Genomic DNA, 22,544 nt, shown 5'->3' on the forward strand with positions numbered 1-22,544 from the left:
AAGCTATCTATAAATCCGGCACAAGAAGGGTTTCTTCCTAGACACAATATCTCCCCTTAGAAATGGCCGCTGCTTCCTCTCCCGACAAGCCTTCTCGTTCGGTATTCCTCGGCGTCGACGTTGGCACCGGCAGCGCTCGTGCAGGTTCGCTTCCACCACACACGTCGCGAATTTTTTTCTTGGAATTTTATGTTGAAATGAATTGTGAATTATAATGTTTTGACGCATTGGATGTTTGACGATGTTCTTTTCTCAACTTGCACGTTACTATCTGTTCAGTTGCTAAACAGTGACGGGTGGCTACTGAGGATGAAACTAGCAATAGGAGCAATGAGCACTTAAACCCTGTACTCTTATTGTCCTTTTCTTTAACGCGTCCACTTACTTGATTGAAATTTTGACAAAGTAGAAAAAATGAAATTAGCTTCTTCATAACTTAAAATAATTAGTTTATGTATGTAAGCTCTTTTATAACTAACTTCTCGAAATTTTAATTTTAGGTTATAGAGAAACTCATTTAATTATTTTTCTTTCTATTTTTCTCTCTTAAAAAGTATTTATGAAAAAGCTTGTCCAGATCTCTAGAAGTGGGGTAGTTCTGTTACTTCAAATGGTCATTCAGTTCAGAACTTTTGATCATAAATAACTTAATCCTCATTTTATTGGTGTACAGCTCTATCGAGATTGGAACCCAGGATTCCATGCAAATTAACCATTTTCAATTTTTAATTATTTCTTGTTGGAAGTTACGTTCACGTAGATGACCTCACCGATCGGGCAGGGCTTTGGCTGTTGTTGTATTTTTGAAAGTTATATCACTCCTGCCTTTTCATTTTCCTGTTGTTTGCAACTTTCATATGATTAGCTACCAATTTACATGTTTACCTTCATCATTTGAATAAAAGTGGTAGCTTTTGTTAAGTCCGCCATGCTTATGTAGTTTTGTGCTGCAAGCATATGTGTATGGTAATAAACTATTAAGTCGTTTGATATGACAAGATAGTATAAATGACCCGGTCATTTTACTGGTGATGCTATTGCTAATACAGGTCTTTTTGACAAGAAAGGAAAGCTTCTTGGTTTGTCAAGCAGTCCGATTCAGATATGGAAAGATGGTGCCTTTGTTGAGGTAATTGTTTTTCGGAAAATAGACTCAGTCGATCCAATTACCTGAAGGCTGAAGCCAGTGTAATAGTAGTTGTTAAAAGAACTAGTGGCAAAACAAGTCACAGAAAATGGTACCGCTATGTTACCATGTTGAGAAGAGATAGAAAAGGATATAATGAATACCTTGTTTTGGGTACACACATGGGTTTTCTTATAGGTAATGAAAAAGATATACAATAGTTAGGGACAAAATCAATATCTAATAATGATAAATATTAGGTAAGATATTTCCCTATTAAATCATATCATATCTTCCTATTTAATGTAATCAGATCATATCTCTAACATAATCATTTCATATTTAACACTCCCCCTTTGGTTGGAGTATATGTAAATCATATGAGACAAACTTATTACAAATATCATCAACATAAGACCCCTTGAGAGACTTGGTAAATGTATTAGCCAGGTGGTTGCTGAAGCTGAGACAAAGTAATAACGATAAACCTAGTATATATTTTCCGGAACTGACCTATCTGTCAAGGTGACAATCAATATTCAATAAATTTCATTCTTTCAATCATATATTTAACAGTAATCAATTACAGCCTTTGAAAGAAATAGCATGGCATATTTGCTTCATAAATATAGGACAGGAATTCTCTTCCCTACCTTGTTTAGTTGGTTGTGAAAATCTAAGGGAAAGTGCTCAAGGATTTGTTTACTCTTACTTATTGGCCAATTGCAAGGATGCTTATTAACAGTCCCAAATTTGTGTATCTGGTGTTCAGTGCTCTTGAGGCTATATTTTATACTAACGTTTCTGGATCACTTGAGTTTCACATTGGAACCTTGTTTCTCTAAGTTATAATCAACCGTATTCACCTTTCACTTAATTTCTATTAGAGGAGCTGCTTATATGTTATGTTGATTTTGGAAGTGGGGAAGAGATGATCTATAAGTTTACACTTAGTTCCTGTTGAATTGGATATGTATAGGTTGTTTCCACTTTCAATGATTTAATGTATATATATTTTATAATGTAGATTCATCTTTTTGTTCTAAACAGCAATCCTCTACAGATATATGGCTTGCGGTTTGTGCAGCTGTAAAAGCAGCTTGCTCTAAAGCTAAAGTTGCACCAACAGAAGTACAGGGTCTGGGATTTGCAGCTACCTGTTCTCTTGGTATGATATAGTTTTGAAATTGTTGCCCCCTCTCCCTTTTACAGAACGGGTTATTTTGTTTAATTTTGAATGTAACACTGTTCATATATTACAACAGTTGCTGTGGATTCTGACAGCTCACCTGTTTCGGTTTCTTTGAGTGGTGATTCAAGAAGAAATGTTATTGTATGGATGGATCATAGAGCCGTGGAACAAGCTGAAAGGATCAATTCCTCTAAATCACCTGTATTGGAGTATTGTGGTGGAGCTGTTTCACCAGAAATGGAGCCTCCAAAGGTACTATCTGAACCAGTTCCATAATTTCACTACTGGTCACTGTACACAATATATGTCTAGTAAGTTTTATTTTAAGCATTCTTTGGCTTACATGGTGTCTCGCTGTAAAAAAAAATTAACTGCAGACTATGGGAATGAATGCATATTTGTTGATGGCAATGATTTCTGAAAGTGTTAAATGGAACTTCTGAAACTGGGATAGGTCCTTTGTATTCCACACTGGATTAAGTTTAGGAACATCATAATTAATTTGAGTGGGTCGCCTGCCAGACAAAATTTATAAGCTTATTTTTAACAATTTCTTTTGCTCTTCAAACTTTTTGTTTTGTTAATTCCCTGACATAAACTTGTATAGTCGAGTTATTGTTTTAACTTTTGGACTTTAATGTTTAAATAAACTTGTCTGGAAAAAGTTGTATTGCATATAATTTACCTTTTGAAAGTTGAAACGACTAAACTGTTTCGTCGAGCAAAATCCAGCTTGTTCATATAATATATTATTTCTCTTAAAATTTAAATTCTTTATTGATTCAATTATGGCTTTATTAAATCTTGGTTGTATTTTCTCACATCGTAAGTTGTTAATTGGAACATAGTTACGTGACTTAGGACACCAAAAATATTATGAAAGGTCTGTAGCATTTTTCTCGTGATGGCATTTTTTCATCAACATAGTTCACTTGAATGCCTTAGATTTGCTAGATTCGTAAGATATGATCCTTCCTTCCTCTTTTTAAACTTCATTGGTAAGTGTATGTAGATCATAAGTCTCTACCATATGTGCCAAGACATTTATATATAGAGAAAGTGGAGAGTGGACCTTCCTTTTCTTGAGGGCTTCCACTGGTCCGTTTAGGACTTTTCATCCAGAGACATGTCCATTTAAATAACACTTTTTCATTAAGAGTTGAAGGTGTTTCAACCTTCACGATTCCATTCAATTATAGACTACACCATTCAACTACACTCACCATGTGATGTCTAATATTCATTGATCTCATTATGAATATTGCAAGACACATCAAAAACCACTCAACCAATGTTTTAATAAATTAATGGATGGCCAACAGTTAGAAATGTAATTTTCTAACAAATTTTATTTATTACTAATATAATTTAACTTTTCAGCTTCTATGGGTTAAAGAAAATTTGCAAGAATCCTGGTCAATGGTTTTCAGGTGGATGGACTTGAGTGATTGGTTGTCATACAGGTAATCTGTGTGGTTGAATCTTCTCTATGTCGAAGATCAGTTTGTATTGAGTGTAGTGGTTCTTCACTTGGATTAATTTTTAGAATTCTTTAGGGCCACCGGGGATGATACTCGCAGTCTATGCACCACTGTTTGTAAATGGACTTATCTGGGTCATGCACACATGCAGCATGTCAATGATAACAACTCTCGAGATATGGAAGCATGTGGATGGGATGACGACTTTTGGGAGGAAATTGGTTTGGGTGATCTTATTGAAGGACATCATGCTAAGATAGGTATTCATTTTATTAACATTGGCCTTTTCAAGAATAAACTCTCAAAAGATTAAGTTGCTTGACCAAAGTGCGTAAAATGATTTAATATCACATGTCTCTACGCTCCCCATGCATGTTCTTTTTGGTCTTGAAGACCCACACACACTGTGGCCTTTACAGTGTGTAAATAGAGACAACTCACTATCTCAAAAAGTTTAGCCTATTTGGTGAAAGTATATGAAAATTTAGAGGAAGGAAGGAGTTCACTGTAGGTGTAAGTTTTGGACATTTTGCTCAATTTTATATAACATGAGTTTAACAAATATAGAGATTAAATAATTTAATTTATCTTAATGATCATCCATGCCGATTTATAGATAAAATTATTTGGTATATAATTTCATACTCAATGTTTACTTATACTTTAAAAAGTACACAATACATTGGAATAAAGTTTATTTTTGAATTAACTAATTTTCAATTTGTAAATTTTTTTAAGACTTTTGATGTACTTAAGAAATTTTAATTTAGTAGATGGATTAATGAATTCAATATTCAGAAAATATTATAAACAGAGTGAGTTAATTGAAAGCTTTTTTTCTTTCGTAAATGGATTCTCATACTCTGGAGTAAGTGCAACATAATTTTGTATTCCCTATCTGTAAATGAATTTTTCCGTCTAAAATTTAAATATAAAGTTTTCGTACAATTACTAACCTTAGACCTGGATTATATTTATATCAACTATTTGGTACATGTCTAGCAATTTTTATATTTCAGGAAATAATCTTGTCATTTTGTGCAACTGCAAACTCTGTCAGTCCACCATAGCTTTATATTGAACTCAACGTTGGATCAACTTGATTATTTATGATTAAATTTGCATGTTGTTGATTGCTCATTTATTAAAGAGTTCTCATGTTTATGCTTGATCAGTTGATCTGATGAAAACTGGTATCACTACGTTTATGATTGATCGTCTATGTTTGTCCATTCATTTCTGCTTCTGTCTTCTCACTGCCTAACTTGATATGAATCATAATGACAGGGCGAAGTGTTGCTTTCCCTGGCCATCCTCTGGGTTCTGGTCTTACTCCAACTGCAGCAAAGGCAATAACTTATGTATTTAATTTTTTGTATTATTTTGAAATTTGAACTGGTGCTTCCTTGAGGTTCACTGACAAAACTAACATACAGTGCTTAGTTGGAAGAGTGAACACAACCTTCCTCCACCTACAGGGATTGGTTCAGGTTGATGTAACGAGCTTCTTTGGCTTGGCTGTTTTTTTAATACTTTTAATGGATTGAAAATTTCAGGAGTTGGGTCTGGTACCGGGAATTGCTGTTGGGACATCACTAATAGATGCTCATGCTGGTGGCGTGGGGGTAATTGAAAGTGTGCTACCATCAGAAACTGAAGGTTTTCATCCCATACTTTACACTTGTGATTTAAGATTTGGATAAAGCAGTTGTGTTTCTTAGCTAAAAGAATTTCTGTATCCTTAGAACATGACAAGGAAGCTATTTGCAATCGTATGGTGTTAGTTTGTGGAACTTCTACATGCCATATGGCAGTATCTCAGAAGAAATTGTTCATTCCAGGGGTTTGGGGTCCATTTTGGTCAGGTACTCTACTATTTCTCTAATTATGAATTAAATCTCAATTGTGGATGACATCGTACCTTTCTCCTTTGGATTGGACACATTTGAAACAGTCATGGTTTGTTGATATCTATTGGGGTATCTACAGTGGCAATTCATGGAGTTTAAACATTTTTAATTTTAATATGGTTGAGAATTTCCTTTTTTTATGATAATAAAATTGTAAATTTCTTGGTTATGGTTGAAAATTCATTGTTAAAATTTACTCTGGTCGGAACATGGATATGAAATTTATTATTCATTTGGGTTTAATGCTTGTCTCATTCTATTATTGATATTATATTTTTGTGACCGTGTTCATGTTAAAACTAAGTATTTGTCTTTGTAAAGATATTGACTGGATACTTGTGACTAGTTCCTTTTCGTGATTGATATTGGCATAAAAAGTAAGCATTAAGTTAGTCTACATTTGACAGGATCACCCTGAAGGATATCCAGTTTAATTTTCTCCCTATTCTATTTTATTTTAGTACTCATCATTGCTTCTGTTGCCACTTCTATGTTGTGGTGCTTTTTTTCTTTATCCGAAATTTTCAGCAATGGTACCAGAATATTGGCTAACTGAAGGTGGGCAGAGTGCTACTGGTGCATTATTGGATCATATAATCGAAAGTCATGCTGCTTCTACACTCCTTGCAAATCGAGCTGCTTCCCAAGGTAAGTTTTTTTTTTTTTTTTTCTTAATTTGGTTGGAACATACTAAATATTTATATTAACAAGTTTGATTTTGAGAGATGTCTTAAGACTAATTCTTTATGCATTAATATTCCAGATATTTCAGTGTTTGAGCTTCTGAACAAGATGTTGGAAACAATGACAGTTGAGCAGAACCTATCCTTTGTTGCTGCCTTGACTGAAGATGTACACGTGCTTCCTGACTTCCATGGGAATAGGTATTTGGTGACAAACAACGGCTTTCCCACCTGTCATGCCATAGTGGCTTCTAAAGTAGTAGGCTGATATACATATATATTATGGCCCAGGTCTCCCATTGCAGATCCAAAAGCAAAAGGTGTCATCTATGGTTTGACACTTGACACAAGTGAGAAACAGTTAGCTCTCCTTTACCTGGCAGCTGTGCAGGGCATTGCATATGGCACACGTCACATTGTAGAGCATTGCAATGCTAATGGTCACAAAGTAAGGATTACAATGCTATGACTTTTTTTGAGTTTATCGCTTGTTTTTTGGGTTGGTATGTTTTTAACATCCATTTCGTGTTTACACTGTCAGAATCAAATTGCAAGGTATGCGACTTGAGTGTCATTTTAAGCATGAAATTCTAGTGTGGGGTTTATAAGGCCTTGAATTCAACTACAATAACTTGTTTTTGTAGTACGGTTCTCTGATGTTCTTATCACATGCTCACATCCGTGAAGATACACCTTGCTACAATGTTGTTTTGCTTGCATCACACATCCTTTAAGGCGAGCACGTGCATATTAGAGCCCAAAGAAAGAAAAAAAAACTGATGATGAAGTTAACAAGCAAGAGATGACTATATTTAGTTTCCTCTGTATTTTTTAAGCATGAAGCATGAGCCTGGGAATTGATTCTAATTTACACTTATAAAACCTATTCTGCTATGTGAGAGAAATCCTCAGATCTACAATTTTTTGTAGCTTACTGCTCAGATTACAGTGGAGGCAAGGAAGTTAATCTTTGGTGCTCAATTTTGTGTATCCCATTTGATGGGAACCCGAAAATTATTATAAAAACCAAAATATATTCTGTTTGTTTTATATGTACCTCAAAGCATAAAGGGATTACAGAAGAAGAAAAAAGAACAGAAAGGTAGAATAGCTACTGTTAACATTTTCCGAGATTACCTCCTTTTTTTCAGAAATCCACTCAAATTCATTTTCTCAATTCCATGTTCAATTCCAAAGACAGCCTAAGAAAGCACATCTCTATCATCAGCTTACTGATGAATTATCATTTACACTCTCTCCTCTAGCCAACCTCTCCTAAAATTATCATTCTCATTTCACTATACCTGGTGAATGCTACTCAGGACTTCCACTTGGCTTTCCACCTTAACCACTGTCTTCAACCTTGTGTATAACTTCCAAACCTCTGGTCCGTGAGATACTGGATCAACTATCGGACGTGTAAGGATCATATTTTATGATTTGGTTAAGATCATTTTAGTAGCATCCTTACAAGTAGGTACAAATTATTTGTATAATTGTTGTATATCCTTGTTATGTTCCCAAGTCATTACTCCTGTCTGTTCATGCAAAGTTGATGAATACTATTACCATAATTGTTCTGCCCTTGCCTGCAGATCAACACACTACTTGCGTGTGGTGGCCTTTCAAAGAATTCTATCTTCATGCAAGAACATGCTGATATTATTGGTATGTGATGAGGAGTGGGGTGCGAAGCATATTTGCACAATCTCAGATACTATTATTCTTGTGTTACATACTATGGATCTTATTCTACGTAAAAAGGGATACCAGGTGTACTCCAATTTAAATTTTTAACAAAGTTTTGCTAGTTTAAGGTTTGGTTGATGACCAACCCAGAAAAAAAAAGCATACTTCACTCTTCTATGTATTCTACAAACCAATCCACAGTTCAGTGTTTGGTCTGTTTCCAAACATGTGGTGTTGTTGGTGTTTCAAGTGAATAGAAACTAACAGCTAAAACTAACAATTGTAATAGCTGTGATATTTCAAATTTTATTTTATTTACTGATTACTAGTTTAGGACCTATACAATTCATGGGGTCCAAACCATCAGCTGTGTCATGGGCCCTAAGTTTGGAAAGTTGTACTAGGAGGAATAGAGGGAGAGTGCAAGAAATTACTAAGATGGCCGGGCAGAAAGAAAAAAAAAAAGGAAAGTTAGTTTGAAGGGAGGCTGATAACAAATAGGTGTATGTGGGTGAGAAGGAGTATCTTCTTTTGGGGAATTATGACATTTGTAAATAATGTAGGCTTAGCTTTGGCAGTAGGAGAGTTTCTTCCTTCCGCAATTTCCCCCTCGTAAATATACTTCATTGTTTTGTTTACTATTCTATTACTTCCTTCTTAGTTATTATCTGGGGTTGCTCTGATTTTGTAACATAACAAAATGAAATGCAATAAATTCACAATAGGAAAACATGATAATGAATCAATAGCTTCAATCTTGTGTGATATATGTAAAATCTAAGTGTTTGAGCATGATTTTATGTCCTATACATGTCTACATGGTGGGTTTAAATTGTACTGAACTGAACCTTAATTTTTTTTAAACCAAATCCTGTAGTTAGGATGAATTTGAACCAATCTATACTTTGGTTGGTCTACCCAATTCAGAATTTTGAACGCCGATGCTAATATTACAAACTGTCAGTGACAGTAGTTTTGGGATCGTATGCTCCTATAAATGATAAGGAGTGACATGGATGATAGTTAAAGCTTTATTTGATGTTTACTTTTCTTAGTAATAATGAATCCTTTCTATAGCCTTCAGTATGTTAGTTTTTAATAAGTCTTGTTTCTAATTTTCCCAGGTTGCCCCATAATTCTTCCGAGGGAAAGTGAATCTGTGCTCTTAGGTGCGGCTATTCTGGGTGCTGTTGCTACCAGGAAATATCATAACCTTAGGGAGGCCATGCAAGCCATGAATGCACCTGGCGAGGTGTGGATTTTTCGGTTTTGAAATACTGAAAAATAGAAAAATTACAATTTTTTTATTAATTTCAGATTAGAATTCAAGGTCAATTGCATTAAATTACATTAGTGGTAGTACTTTTCATTTAGTTCCGAATGCTGTCATCAACATTTGCTGAATTTGATACTAAAGTTGGAAGTGTTAGGAGCTGAAATTTGGTGTTAAATTAGAAAAAATGATGTAGTATTAGTTCAAATTTATAATATATATATATTTCCATGGTATAAAAAATATTTAATAGTTTACCGCAGGCTCTGTACATACAATAGATTAGTTCGTTGTGAAACTAATACGGAATTTACATTTTCTGTGTGCGGAATATTTACTACATAGTTTGGATGGTATTCTTTCTAGTTTCTAGTTAGAAAAAAAATATACCTATGATTTGTTATAGAAGTACAGAGATCAATGGATGAGTCTAGATGTTAACTTTCAATTGCCTGTGGTGGATGATCAGATGTTCTACTCTCAGTCCTTGCTGTCTATAGGTGTTTTTGTAAAAGAAATAAAACCGATGCCCTTAGTTTTTTCTTGAGCGGCTAACAGTTTTCATGAATTTTTGCAGGTCATTCATCCATCTAAGGATCCAAAGGTCAAAAAGTACCATGATGCCAAATACAAGATCTTCCGTGGCCTTTATGAACAGCAGCTGTCTTATCGTTCCATGATTGCCCAAGCCTTATCATAGCATTGCAGAATATTTTATTCAAAGCGCCAATTGAGGTGCTCCTCGCGAAGTTTTCATATTCGTGCCTCGAGAATGAATGTTTTAGGATAGAGAAAGAAATTATGGCCAGAATATTACCAATTAGACGAATATTTTCATGGTTGTATTTCTGTGGTAGGTTAGACATTGAAAAATTCAGAAATACAACGAAAAATAATCCCCGATATCGACGTTAAAATTCTAAAAAAAATTTTATGTCCAGACCCACTGATAGCTTGTAGGTTACTGTACAAATACAGCCAGTTTGATACTTTACTAACATTATTTGTCTGTATAATGTACCATATGATTTTTTAGAATTCTTGGAACCCTCATCATGGTTTCATAACTTAGACATGGTTTTACATTTGAATATTACGAAATAATGTCGGGCTGAATTAAGTTTTATACTATTCGACCCGCCCTATTTACTCTTTGCATTGTGCCACATTCGTTTAATGAAAATGTTTTGACAAGACCTAATTTTTAATGTGCAACAGATGCACAATGGAAACGTAGGGAAACTAATTTTAGGCCTTTTCTTTTAACCCTCTGAAGATCTCGTTCTAAACCTTCCAAAAAGTATGAAATGGCTAAATTGTTGTCAAGTGTTTTTTAAATTTTGTTGCATTCTCGTAAGAAAATTATCTTATTTGAAAGATAATCATAGAAGGAATTAATACTCTTTCAGAAAAATCATTTTCGAAGAATGTAATATGCTTACGAAAATACATTTTGAAACTCGAGATTTTTTATGCTTCTTTGTTACCCAAGGAAGAGTGACCTACAAAATAATTCAATGTGGTGTACTGCGGAGATTCGATCTTGCTGGGAATCCAAAAAGAAGAGCACCTTGGTTGACTAAAGCAGGAAGAAGGTAAAAAAGCATCCAACATGAAGGTGGGGATAACAAAGAAGCTCTATTCATCACGTGACCAATTAATAAAGGTTAAAAGAGGCTTAAGCATCATCACGTCATCCTAAAAACAAGATGTAGGAAGAGAAACAAAAGAAGAAGAACCTAATACCCAAGAACACTCCTAATCTCGAAAGAAAGAACGAAGACGCAAAACGAAAATAAGGAAGTGATCAGTTCCTAAAATAATGATCTAGACCAGAATAAACTTGGAACGGTAGGCAAACTTCTTTACGATTTGTCCTATTCAAGATGTATACACGTATTACTTTGATTACTTTTTAAGATAATTAGGTTTATCTCAGACAAGATCAGTGAAATCCAATCTTTATTTGGTCTGTAGACATCATATTTTTTGAAACTGAATCAATCTACACCAAAGCAATTCATGTATCTTATAATGTTTTATTCTTAAGATTTCAGACATTTACCTCCTCCTACTATATCTAATAAAATCCGTAATCTAAATTTAAAGACAATAAAGTTTATTAGTAGATAGATTGGTGACTAATGGTGGTTGCTTGCTCATTTTATGTGGAAAGAGTTTCTTCAATGTTGAGAGGGAGAGATCTACTAGAAAAATTCTTTCACGCGAGATCTTTGTATAATAAGTATATCAAATATGAAGATGTATATTCTTTTAAAAATATTAATTATATTTATATGATTATATATGTTTTTATTAGAATAATATCTACTTGAAAAATATAATAATATTATAATAAATAATAACAGAATATAAATAATAACTAAAAGATTAAATAATTCTATTTAATTATAACACGTAAATATAATCTAAATATTTAAGTAGTTCCATAATAAAAATATATCTTATTGGGTTTGACTCTTTAATGTGTTTATTGATAAAACAATAATAAATTTATAATTTTCTAGATTTTTAAATAAAAACTGAAAACTATTTACAAGTATATAAATAAAAAATTGTCCATTCATTAAAATTAAAAAGAAGTCCTGTCAAATTCAAATAATTTTTCTCTCCCCCCAAAACAAAACCAAATTGATGACATCCACTCTTACTTCCACGACTTCTAAATTCATTAATTAGAGAGAAAAAAAAAATCATGAAAACGTATAATTAACATAATTTGTGGGTGGTGTGAAGAAATTGAGTGAATCGACGAAGGAGAATAAAATAAAATAAATGAAAAATCGAAAAAAAATTGAAGGTGTGTGTGGTGGTCACATGCAGAAGGGAGCGTAGAAAGAAAGGGCATATGCGAGGGAGATAAATAATATGCCAAGAAATACCGTTAAGAGAGAGTGCCACGTGGGACTCTACATGGCAATCACCCATCGCATCTTGCAATTGCAACCTTCAACCTCTGCCCCAACTCTCTTCCTCCCATATGCCCATGGCGTTCCTTCTCATCACCACCTTCTCCTTCTCCTCCTTCTCTTCCTCCTTCTTCCACCCTTTCAATTCCACCTTCCTTTTTTTCCCAATCTCTCTCTGTCTTCTCAATTCTAACCCTAACCTCACCTCTTTCGAAATCTCCAAACTTCAAAAACCGCAAAATATAGTCTGAGAGAACCATCACCCCTGTTCAAACCCATCAATTATTTTCCACTGGGTCACGCTTTCACTCCCAAATTTCCGATTTTTCTATCTGTTTATCGCCTTATTCGCCGTCTCAGGTATTGCTGATGGTTCTCTCTGAATACGGATCTGCACAAGTCGCGGCCTTGGATTCTTGTTTTTGCTTATATTCTTTTAATTCTATTTCTGCCATCGCCTCGAGGCTCTGTTTCTAGAAATGTGATCGGCCTTCTGTTATTTATTATTTATCATTTATTTATTTATTTATCCTAATCTTCAACTTAATTCCAAATCATTGACTCACCTATTGGGTGGGGCTACCCTGTTTAAGGCTGTGAAAGTTTGGAGTTTTAAGATGTATCGTGAGTTGTGATGATGTGAGTGGTGCTCATGTGTAATAAAGGGTTTCAATGCTTGAACGAGTGTGAGAGTGAAGTTGATCAAAGGCAAGAATTCTTCGTCATGGATAGTCCAATTCGATCGCCAGCTGCCGGTTCAGGCTCCGGCGAAGACAGCCGGCGTGTTAAGTTTTTGTGCAGCTTTCTGGGGAGCATAATGCCCCGTCCCCAAGATGGGAAGCTGCGTTACGTCGGTGGCGAGACACGAATTGTGAGTGTTTGTAGAGATATTAGCTACGAGGAGTTGATGGTGAAGATGAGAGAGCTGTATGATGGGGCTGCTGTGTTGAAGTACCAGCAGCCCGACGAGGATCTTGATGCTCTTGTTTCTGTTGTCAATGATGATGATGTGGTTAACATGATGGAAGAGTATGACAAGTTGGGGTCAGGGGATGGATTCACTAGGCTCAGGATATTTTTGTTTTCACAATCCGAGCAGGATGGTTCCTCACATTTCATTGATGGGGATGATTCTGAGAGGAGGTATGTTGATGCATTGAATAGTTTAAATGATGTTGCTGACTTTAGGAGGTTGCAACAAGGAGAGTTTCCAATGATTAGCCCTGTTGAGGATATCCATGTGGCTGGTGAACAGTTTTTCAATCCAATGAGTGTGGAAAGTGGGATTCATACTCACAGAAGTGGGGACCTATCTATGCCACCGTATAATATGCATCATCTCTCGATCCAGCACCCGCAAACCGTGGGCCCAAGGTATACTGAAATGGATTCTCCTTGGAATCCTGCTTATTACTCTCCTAGACACCATGCTCTCCACGACTCCAGATCATTAGTTGAATTTCCATCATCGCCGTCTGGTAGGTACCGAATGCCATTTCCAGAGTTACCAGATAAGTGCATTGATCGAGGGCCGGAAGACTATGCTCGACATCATGTAAACCACCATCCTGTGTATGATAATCAACAGCAGTATGCTGATAATGTTTTGTGGGTGCCGACTGGAGCAGCACATTCTGAAAAGACAGGTTTTCCAGGCAATATTCTTCATGGTTCCCATGTTGTTGATGGGAACAACATATGTGAGCAGTGTCGCATGGGTTTTCAGAGAGGTCAACCACATCTGGAACATTCTAATATAAGTAATGGACTTCTACCGGTTGCTAATCCATGTGGAGAATGCCCCCTGCCAAATAGGGATGCTTTCCCCATGAATGTTGATGCAAAGTTACATCCCGCAATGTATCCCAATGAACCTAATGGTGATCACAGGTCTGTTTATAATGATACTCAAAATCATGAGAGAGGTTGGGGTTTGCAGCATCCAACAACTGCTCGGGTTGAGGAATCAAGAGGACATTTATCTGTATCTGGAAGAGTGGGTGATGTTCCAGTTGCAAATATCTCTCTTGGGCATGGTAGTGTGACCGATGGACACGCCCTGTCGTCCAATTATCTTCATCAGCCGGTTGGACCTGAATTGGGTACTGAACTTTTCCCTGACCAAACCCTGACTGCATCACCACACGTACAAATTGCTCCACTAGAAGAATGCAATGTGCGGTACGGAAATCCATCTTCTCCTTATGGAGTAGACAGTAATTATGCTGTGCCCCGTGGACATCCACCTGGTTTATGGAGGAATACTCCAATTCCTGTTCATTTGGGACCATCTTATGAGGCAAATACCTCACCTCCGCAGGTGAATGGTATGATAAATGCGGCATTAGTCAGGGGAGAAGGCAGTCCAGGGTTTTACATTGGACCAGATACTCAAAATCAATGGGTTGATTCCTCACAGAAATTGACAGGACATGATTGTAAAGCCATCCCAGAATATTCACATGCACATGCTCTGAACTTGAATCCAACACTCCTTGGTCCAGAGAATCAGCACCCAGTTACTGTAGATACCATTCACCCTCCACAGGACGTGAGTACTGGTACCTGCTTGGAACCTTTGCAGGTTCCAAAATCATCTTTTAATATGGTTCATAATCAGGAGGTTTTAAGAAATGACACCCATTTGGCTACAGCAAAGACTTTTGAATCAAATACTTTGCTTGGAGAAGGAATAGTGGTAAAAATTGAGGACAAGGTTAAAGGCCCTGACACGCAGACTGTATACTATTCAGAGCAAAATAAAGTTGCTGAGAATGCATGTCCAGCTGCTGCTTCTGTTGATTCTAATAATTCAAAGTCTAAACCTGAAGGAGACTGCAGGCATGTTGAGAAACTGGCTGATGAGGACCATTCTGTTCCACAAGATTATAAGCATTTAGGTAATCAATTAAGCCTCTTGCCTGAGTTGATTGCTTCTGTGAAAAGGGATGCAGTAGAAGTTGCTGAAGTGGTGAAAACTGCTGCTAAGGATGACCCAGCCAATTCTCATAATCAAAATTTAGACACCAAGGGACAGACAATAAATGAAGTAGAGCCAGAGGTAACAATTGAGTGATTTTAATTTCGTCTTTCAAAAATTTAAATTAAATTTGTTCTCTTTTATTGAGGTTTGGTTGTGTTGCTTCATTTTATGATGTGTATTTATTTGTCTTGTAGAATGCTCATGGTGATTTAGAATTGAACTCTGAAAGTGACCATGTAGATACTTCTAAAATTGAGCCTACGAAGGCTGAGGAAGAAGCAATTGCCAGGGGATTGCAGGTTTTCTTTCTTACTCAAGTTCGTCATGTTCTCATCGTATCATGTTTTGAGGTCTTTTCTGGCTTTCCTTTTCCCACATCCTAGGGTTTGATAGTATGCTGATAATTTTTCAGACTATTAAAAATGATGATTTGGAGGAGATCCGCGAGCTTGGTTCTGGAACCTATGGAGCTGTTTATCATGGGAAATGGAAAGGCTCTGACGTTGCCATTAAGAGAATAAAAGCCAGTTGTTTCGCTGGAAGGCCATCTGAAAGAGCAAGATTGGTATTATTAGTGTTTGATGGTTTTCCCTTCGTTTAAGTAACTGTAGATTTAAACCTTGTAGAATAAGAATTTTCTAATCTCTGTCACAATTTTTCAATCTATTGCCCGAAAACGACTTCCTTGAAAAGGCTGAAATTTGCTCTACAAGAAATATTTGAATGTATTAGATGTGCATAATATAGAATATAGAATTGCTTTTGGATTCATGTCAAGGGTCACTCCATTGTTCTACATAGAAATTCACTCATAGCACATATTGAAACGTTTATTTGATACCCAACCCTATATAGTGATTTCATTCTGCTTCTTGCTCCAGATTACAGATTTCTGGAAGGAGGCATTGATGTTGAGTTCATTGCATCATCCAAATGTTGTCTCCTTTTATGGCATTGTTCGTGATGGCCCTGACAGTTCTTTAGCAACAGTCACAGAATTCATGATTAATGGATCTTTGAAACAGTTCTTGCATAAGAAAGATAGGTAATTTGTTGCATTCATGGGTTTATATTTCATCAATATTTAATGTTTTGAGTAGCCTCCCATTGGAATACCTTCATGGATCTTGTGATGTATTACTTATGCTGTTTATTCTGAGCAATTTAACAGAACAATTGATCGTCGTAAGAGACTCATTATAGCCATGGATGCTGCATTTGGGATGGAGTATTTGCATGGAAAAAATATTGTGCATTTTGATTTGAAATGTGAGAATCTATTGGTCAATATGAGAGATCCTCAACGCCCTGTCTGCAAGGTACTAATAAGAATACACTCACTGATGCACACAAAAGCAACCTGCAAGGGGAGACTGAAATGAGGCTTGTGTATTTTTTCAGATTGGTGATTTGGGTTTATCAAAGGTTAAACAGAACACTCTAGTGTCTGGTGGAGTACGTGGGACTTTGCCATGGATGGCACCTGAGCTTCTTAGTGGGAAAAGCAATATGGTATCGGAGAAGGTATTGGCATAGCTGGTTTTGGCTTCACACACCTAATACTCTTTTCATTTTTTATGATGATCAGCGTCTATACTTGCTTGTGATGTAGATTGATGTGTACTCATTCGGAGTAGTTATGTGGGAGTTGCTCACAGGGGATGAACCCTATGCTGATATGCATTGTGCTTCAATAATAGGTGAGAGCCAAGTAACAAGCAAAATGCATACGAGCACTTTGTGTCTTCCTACATATCACACTTCTATATAATGTTGCAAAATCATCCCAACAGTTTATATTGTTAGAAATTTTCTTGTAAGCGTATTGGTACACTCTTCTATTATATTTATCTCAGGAAGTCACCAACTAACTGCGTTTAAATTTGAGTTTATACTTTCTGTAAGTAAATTTGTCAGTTCTGGTTGGAGTGAATCTGACTATAATTTTTCAAGCAAAATAACACTGACATGAATTGTTTCAATTTTTTTTTTGGTAGTCCTACTTAGTTAACTGTAGTTCTTGCATAATATTTCTCTGAATCGTCTTCTGTGTCTGTCTCTGTATGGAGTATTTAGTATCTTTGAGTTGTTCCAGAACAGCACATCTCATTCCTCTACAGAGTAGGTGCAGTCGGGTTTCTAAATATTTCTCCCGCGTCACAGTTGCTTATTGCATACTTGGCCCAGGGGGAGTGGGGCTTCAGCATTACAAGATTGCCTGACTTTTCTGTTACAACAGTTTTTTTTTTTGGTGATTTTCGGTTGTAGCTTCGCAGATGAGAGAACCATAGTATATGACTTCCAATGCTGTTATTGAATCCTTATTAAGATGTAGACTGAGAATTGATCTTGAAGACATTCCCTTGATGAAAAAAGAACAGAAATGAAAGCACTGTTATATATTATTTGTAAAATTGAAATTCAGGTGCCAGTGATGATATTTTGGTCAGTTTATGACTATATTTTTTACTAGTGCTTACTTGAACTACCTGATGTACTGCTGTAATATCATTCTACTATTAGTAAGGAACTTAATTTTTTAGAACCGGAAGGTAACAGGTTGTGTATAACTTGTCCCGAAGTATCCTTGCGACAAAGTCGTAGGTAACAGATAATTTGACTGGAAAATGAATAAAAACTTGGCTATTTCTAGACAAAAGGATGGAGTGTCTTGATCTTTGGCCATATCTAGCATCAATTGGGTTCTGAATATTCTGGTAGAATTGGCCATATATCAACTTTCACCATTGTTGTACTTTGTTTTGCAGGAGGTATCGTGAACAACAGTTTACGTCCTCAAATACCATCATGGTGTGATCCTGAGTGGAAGTCTCTAATGGAAAGTTGTTGGGCTTCTGATCCTGCAGAAAGACCATCATTTTCAGAAATTTCCAAGAAGCTAAGGAGTATGGCTGCTTCAATGAATGTGAAATAGTCAATTGATCTTGAGTCAGTTAATTGAACTTCTCAAGTTGTATGTAGCCTAGAATTGGTTAAAGGGAAATAAGGTGAAGCATGGTTCTTCCGGTTCAAGGCACCATCAAGCATAGCTTTATAAAGGGGAAAAATAATTGAAAGGAGTATTCAAGCTTGCCTAGCTTGTATCGAGATATCATGCCTTGGTTTAGTCTAGAAAGTCTTTTGTAATGTTACCTTTAATGATATTATCCTTGGTGCAGTAACTTGCACTACAACATGGTTTCTCTCCCAGAAGCAGCATGGTGTTCTGAAAAATGCTACTTGTGGTGGAACATCAATATATCACAGTGTGAGTTATTTTATTATTATGTGGATACCAGACACAAAAATATTTTCTTCTCTTAACGTGTAATTTATCAGTTCTCTACTTTGTTTTTGCAGTTTTACAGGTGATGAGGGTGATGGTAGCAATAGTTGTGGCTTTACTATCACTAAGGAACCATGCCTTCTGGAGGGATGTGTATATAAACCAACCACCAACATGTCTCCTGTGCTTTCACATGGAGAGGATAATGACGAATTCTGCTTCCCATTTTGATGGAACAAATTCAATTTCTCGTCGATATTTTTGTTTAAATTGCTTATTATATTGATATCATATATTCTTAATGACATGAATGTGCATACTTAATGACATAAATAAAGTTTACTTTTTTGTATGAATAATGTCAAATATTTTTTTTTTTGCAGATTGTGTGCTAATGTCTAGGAAGAACATGTATTGGGACTATTTTTTTATGAGAATAATTTTGCTGCATATTTCTGTTAGAACGAGTTTCACTCTGCAGTTCGGTTGATATCTCAGTATGAATTATTATAAAGCACAACATATTTCTGTTGCGATTTAATTGAAAAACTTACTATGGACATGGTCACCGATATTTCAAGACTTCGTTTTCACACAAATCGGAACATCTGATAACGTACTAATCACTCGTTTGATTGAAAAGGATTAGTTTCTAATGTGTAATACTAATTAAGTTTTTATTTTGTGTTTAATGTTATAAATTTAACAATTTTTACGAGTTTAATAATTTGATAAACAGAATGAAACATAAAAAATTGACTTTCTCATTCAGCACAAGCAAAAAACAAGAGGCAAAATGACGATGATGAAATACTCTAAATTAAGTAAACCGTCATTTGATCTGAACTCTGAATTTGCAAGTTGTGGCATTAGTTGCTGAATTAAAAGCGATTACAAATTTATATCACAAACTTTCCACGTTAAGTATTCTTATGAATTAGGAAAATGTCATGTTAATGGAAAATATCAGCGGAGTTTAAAAAAGATAATTAAATTCAATAAAAAAAAGCTAAACTCTTTACTTAAAATAATATTAAATTTTCAATTTAAGTTTATGACTAAATGACATTTTTTAGGTGGAGTTATTCGTATTTTTAATAAGATAGAACTTGTTGAGAATATGTTTATGTTGATAACTCCCCAAGTGACGAACCAATACGAAAAAACGTCATTTTGAGAGTTTTTCCATTTTTTTTCTTCTTTTGGAAAGAGGGACTGACGTAAATGACAAAATGAGAAATTTAACATGGTTGACTCCATTAATTCCCTGTACCTATACCAAATGCATCTGATATATATGATTTGAATTTAGAGGATGATGGGTTTCCAATGATTATATATAATGAAGTTTTATAAGAAAAGAAAAAAATGGTGCAACACCAACTCTGAATGCGAAGAAAATCCAGAAGGTCAATTTGTGTGACAACATCAACATCTACTCCTTCTATTCACTACCTAACACACGGGTTAGACTTCTCCATAAAAGTCAAACTACTCTCACTTCTTACACTTGTCTCTATTCTACCCCATCAATCACCACCAAAAGCATTACGTAACATTTTCATTTTACAACTTTACTTAAATCACCACCTTTTTAATTACTTACAACTTCTCTATAAATAAATATGCCTCACAAAATATCATATTCCCCTCATGTTCAATAATTCACATTGCTGTTCACTCTACAGTACTTTAACCGGTTCAATATTACCTACTCAGTAAATCATAGTAACTTCTTATACTCAGTATTTTAGGTCATATTACTTATAAAAACTTAGATTATATGATCCAAGCATATGGGTTTAGAAGCATTACTAAAACAATTAACCTAACTGCTATAGCATTTGACATTTCTATGGGGCGTGACTCGAGAAAGGGATGAACTCGGTAACGTAACTATTGTATTAACGTGTGTTGTGTAATATTTTACAAAAAGTGCATGAAACGGGGATAATAACAGTTTGAACTTGATTTAATGATTTATACTTATTTATTAGCACAAGTATAACACGTATACGTATTTCTGCAATTGTGATTAGTGTGATTTTAAAGAAGAATTGATACTGGTGGATTGTGTTGGTATAAATAAATGTTTAGCGTCCAAGTCTACTAACAGCATCTTTGTCAACCCTAGTGACGACATATACAACACTGTGATCTTTGTACCAATCAATGTTTTTTTTTATACTAAAACGACTTTTTTCGATCTCGCGCTTATCTTAACTCTACTAATTAAAACACTAAAATAAACTAAGTGAATCACAGGTGTCATGATAGCAAAGTTATATTTCCTCGGATCAACATCAAAGCTAATCAATCATCTACCAAAAGCATAACCAATTACGAAAAGTTCATCTGTTAAAATTTAACTGCGAGTTTTACTCTCTTGAAATGAAAAGTTCAGCACTATATAACAGAAGATTTTGAATATCTTATGTAGGCTTCAAATTATATTTATATAATTTTTTCTTAATAAATTCACTAATTTGTTTTAGTGACGGATACCTTTCTAAGATGAGCTAGATACAGATAGGAATACGTAATATTACCCTTATTTAAAATATGTATGAATAAATTAGGCAGAAAACCGATAATTAGAAGGATAATTTTGGATTGGTGTTCCATTTTTATCCTCATACCAAAACTGTACTGAGCAGTTGTTACAATAGATTGGTCTTCCGGATGATGAAATGTACTGTTCTTCCTCCCATTTGGCTTCAGCTTTTTCATGAAAAAGAAACAGAGCGTCAATTTAAAGATTCTTAGTTAAGGAGAAAGACAAGCATAAGGATGTTTTCTTGGTCCCAAAGATCCGAGACTATTTGATGATAAAGATATGAATATTTATAAATTTTGGTAGCTATAAGTGCTTTTTGAATTTGATGGTTTCCCCTTGTTATATTTCTAAGTGAGTGCGGTTCTCGACCTTTATTTTCCTTCTTAGTGATTAAAAAATGACTAGATGAAGTATTAAATTATAAAACCAAGGTCAATGAGTGGTTCTTTCTTCTCAAAAATATTGAATTGCGATGACCTTTCTGTTTGGTTTTACATCTTTTCTTCTTTTCATACAGTTTCCTATTGTCTTTTAACGTCTCCTATCCAACTTGTCAAACAGGAACAAAAAAGAAAAATAAAATGAAATGGGATTTTGTTTGATATTAACCCCAATAATTCCTATAACCAAAAATTAAAGAAAGGACTACAAAAAATATAGCAATTAATTTAACAAATGTTTGACTTTTTCATTTTCTTATTTTTTTAATCTCATAGCTACATTATTGCCCTATCAAACCCGATCTCCAACTCCAAGGCTGGTGAAAGAGCCTTTCTTTGAATTATAATAATAAGCTACTTTGAGAGCTATAACGTGTCTTCATCTTCTAACTTTGGATAAACTAGTAAGCTATACAATTTTATATATTAATTAAAATTATTAAAAATCACAAAATTTTATAGATGCTTTTAATGAATCTCCCATATAAATTGTAATCTTCAATATATTTTCACCCTACCCACATGTTAATTGTCACTTGGTGTGTTGTTTTTAAATCTCTTTATATAATAGTTAATCAATTCAAAATTTTGAACTTAAAGCTTGTATAAGTTTTTTTTATCCACAAAAAAAAAAATATGTTAAATAAGAATAATAGGATTGTTTCAAGTCTCATACAAGAAACAAATAAAGAAAAAAGATGAAAAAGTTATAACACATTCAGTAACTAAACTATATATGTCTAGAAAAGCATTCCCAACTAAAAAATATAAAGCAATCTATAGAACTATTTTGTTTCCGTAAGTTTCTTTATATGATGTAAAACTCCCTTCACTGCTAAATTGAAACTTCTTCCGAAACTCTCTGTTCCATTAGCATAATTTGAGTTCTTGCTCAAAATATGCATAAGATTGAGTTTACAAAATTGCTTAGAAATAAAAAATAATAATACTCTTTTTTTTAACAAATAATTAACGTATCATTTAAATTAGAAAT

General features: G+C 34.8%; 2 protein-coding genes across 12 annotated transcripts; both read left to right on the forward strand.

Moving 5' to 3' along the window:
* The first annotated feature begins 3 nt into the window (after positions 1-3).
* On the forward strand, positions 4-10,425 carry LOC108322166 (uncharacterized). Of its 10 annotated transcripts, none has more exons than XM_052868540.1 (17): positions 4-144; positions 280-347; positions 1,050-1,129; positions 2,177-2,294; positions 2,392-2,570; positions 3,699-3,781; positions 3,875-4,059; positions 5,087-5,148; positions 5,236-5,289; positions 5,356-5,458; positions 5,545-5,664; positions 6,238-6,357; positions 6,473-6,593; positions 6,684-6,840; positions 7,988-8,060; positions 9,206-9,333; positions 9,932-10,425. In XM_052868540.1, the coding sequence occupies exons 5-17, from the start codon at positions 2,466-2,468 to the stop codon at positions 10,052-10,054; spliced, it is 1,434 nt and encodes a 477-aa protein (XP_052724500.1). In that variant the 5' UTR covers positions 4-144; positions 280-347; positions 1,050-1,129; positions 2,177-2,294; positions 2,392-2,465; the 3' UTR covers positions 10,055-10,425. The 10 variants fall into 10 exon arrangements, 8 of the variants coding, with proteins under 8 accessions (XP_052724500.1, XP_052724512.1, XP_052724497.1 ...); XM_052868552.1 differs by having other exon boundaries at positions 2,411-2,570; XM_052868537.1 differs by having other exon boundaries at positions 2,190-2,294.
* A 1,817-nt stretch (positions 10,426-12,242) lies between these two features.
* On the forward strand, positions 12,243-18,912 carry LOC108322172 (uncharacterized). Of its 2 annotated transcripts, none has more exons than XM_052868565.1 (9): positions 12,243-15,345; positions 15,462-15,584; positions 15,680-15,832; positions 16,149-16,312; positions 16,439-16,586; positions 16,669-16,791; positions 16,880-16,967; positions 18,036-18,535; positions 18,628-18,912. In XM_052868565.1, exons 1-8 carry the CDS (start codon positions 12,937-12,939, stop codon positions 18,200-18,202), a joined length of 3,375 nt encoding a protein of 1,124 aa, XP_052724525.1. In that variant the 5' UTR covers positions 12,243-12,936; the 3' UTR covers positions 18,203-18,535; positions 18,628-18,912. The 2 variants fall into 2 exon arrangements, with proteins under 2 accessions (XP_052724525.1, XP_017409667.1); XM_017554178.2 differs by having other exon boundaries at positions 12,245-15,345; positions 15,462-15,566.
* The last annotated feature ends 3,632 nt before the right edge of the window (positions 18,913-22,544 follow it).

The sequence above is a fragment of the Vigna angularis genome, chromosome 1, assembly GCF_016808095.1.
Source record: "Vigna angularis cultivar LongXiaoDou No.4 chromosome 1, ASM1680809v1, whole genome shotgun sequence".
Lineage (NCBI taxonomy): Eukaryota > Viridiplantae > Streptophyta > Magnoliopsida > Fabales > Fabaceae > Vigna > Vigna angularis.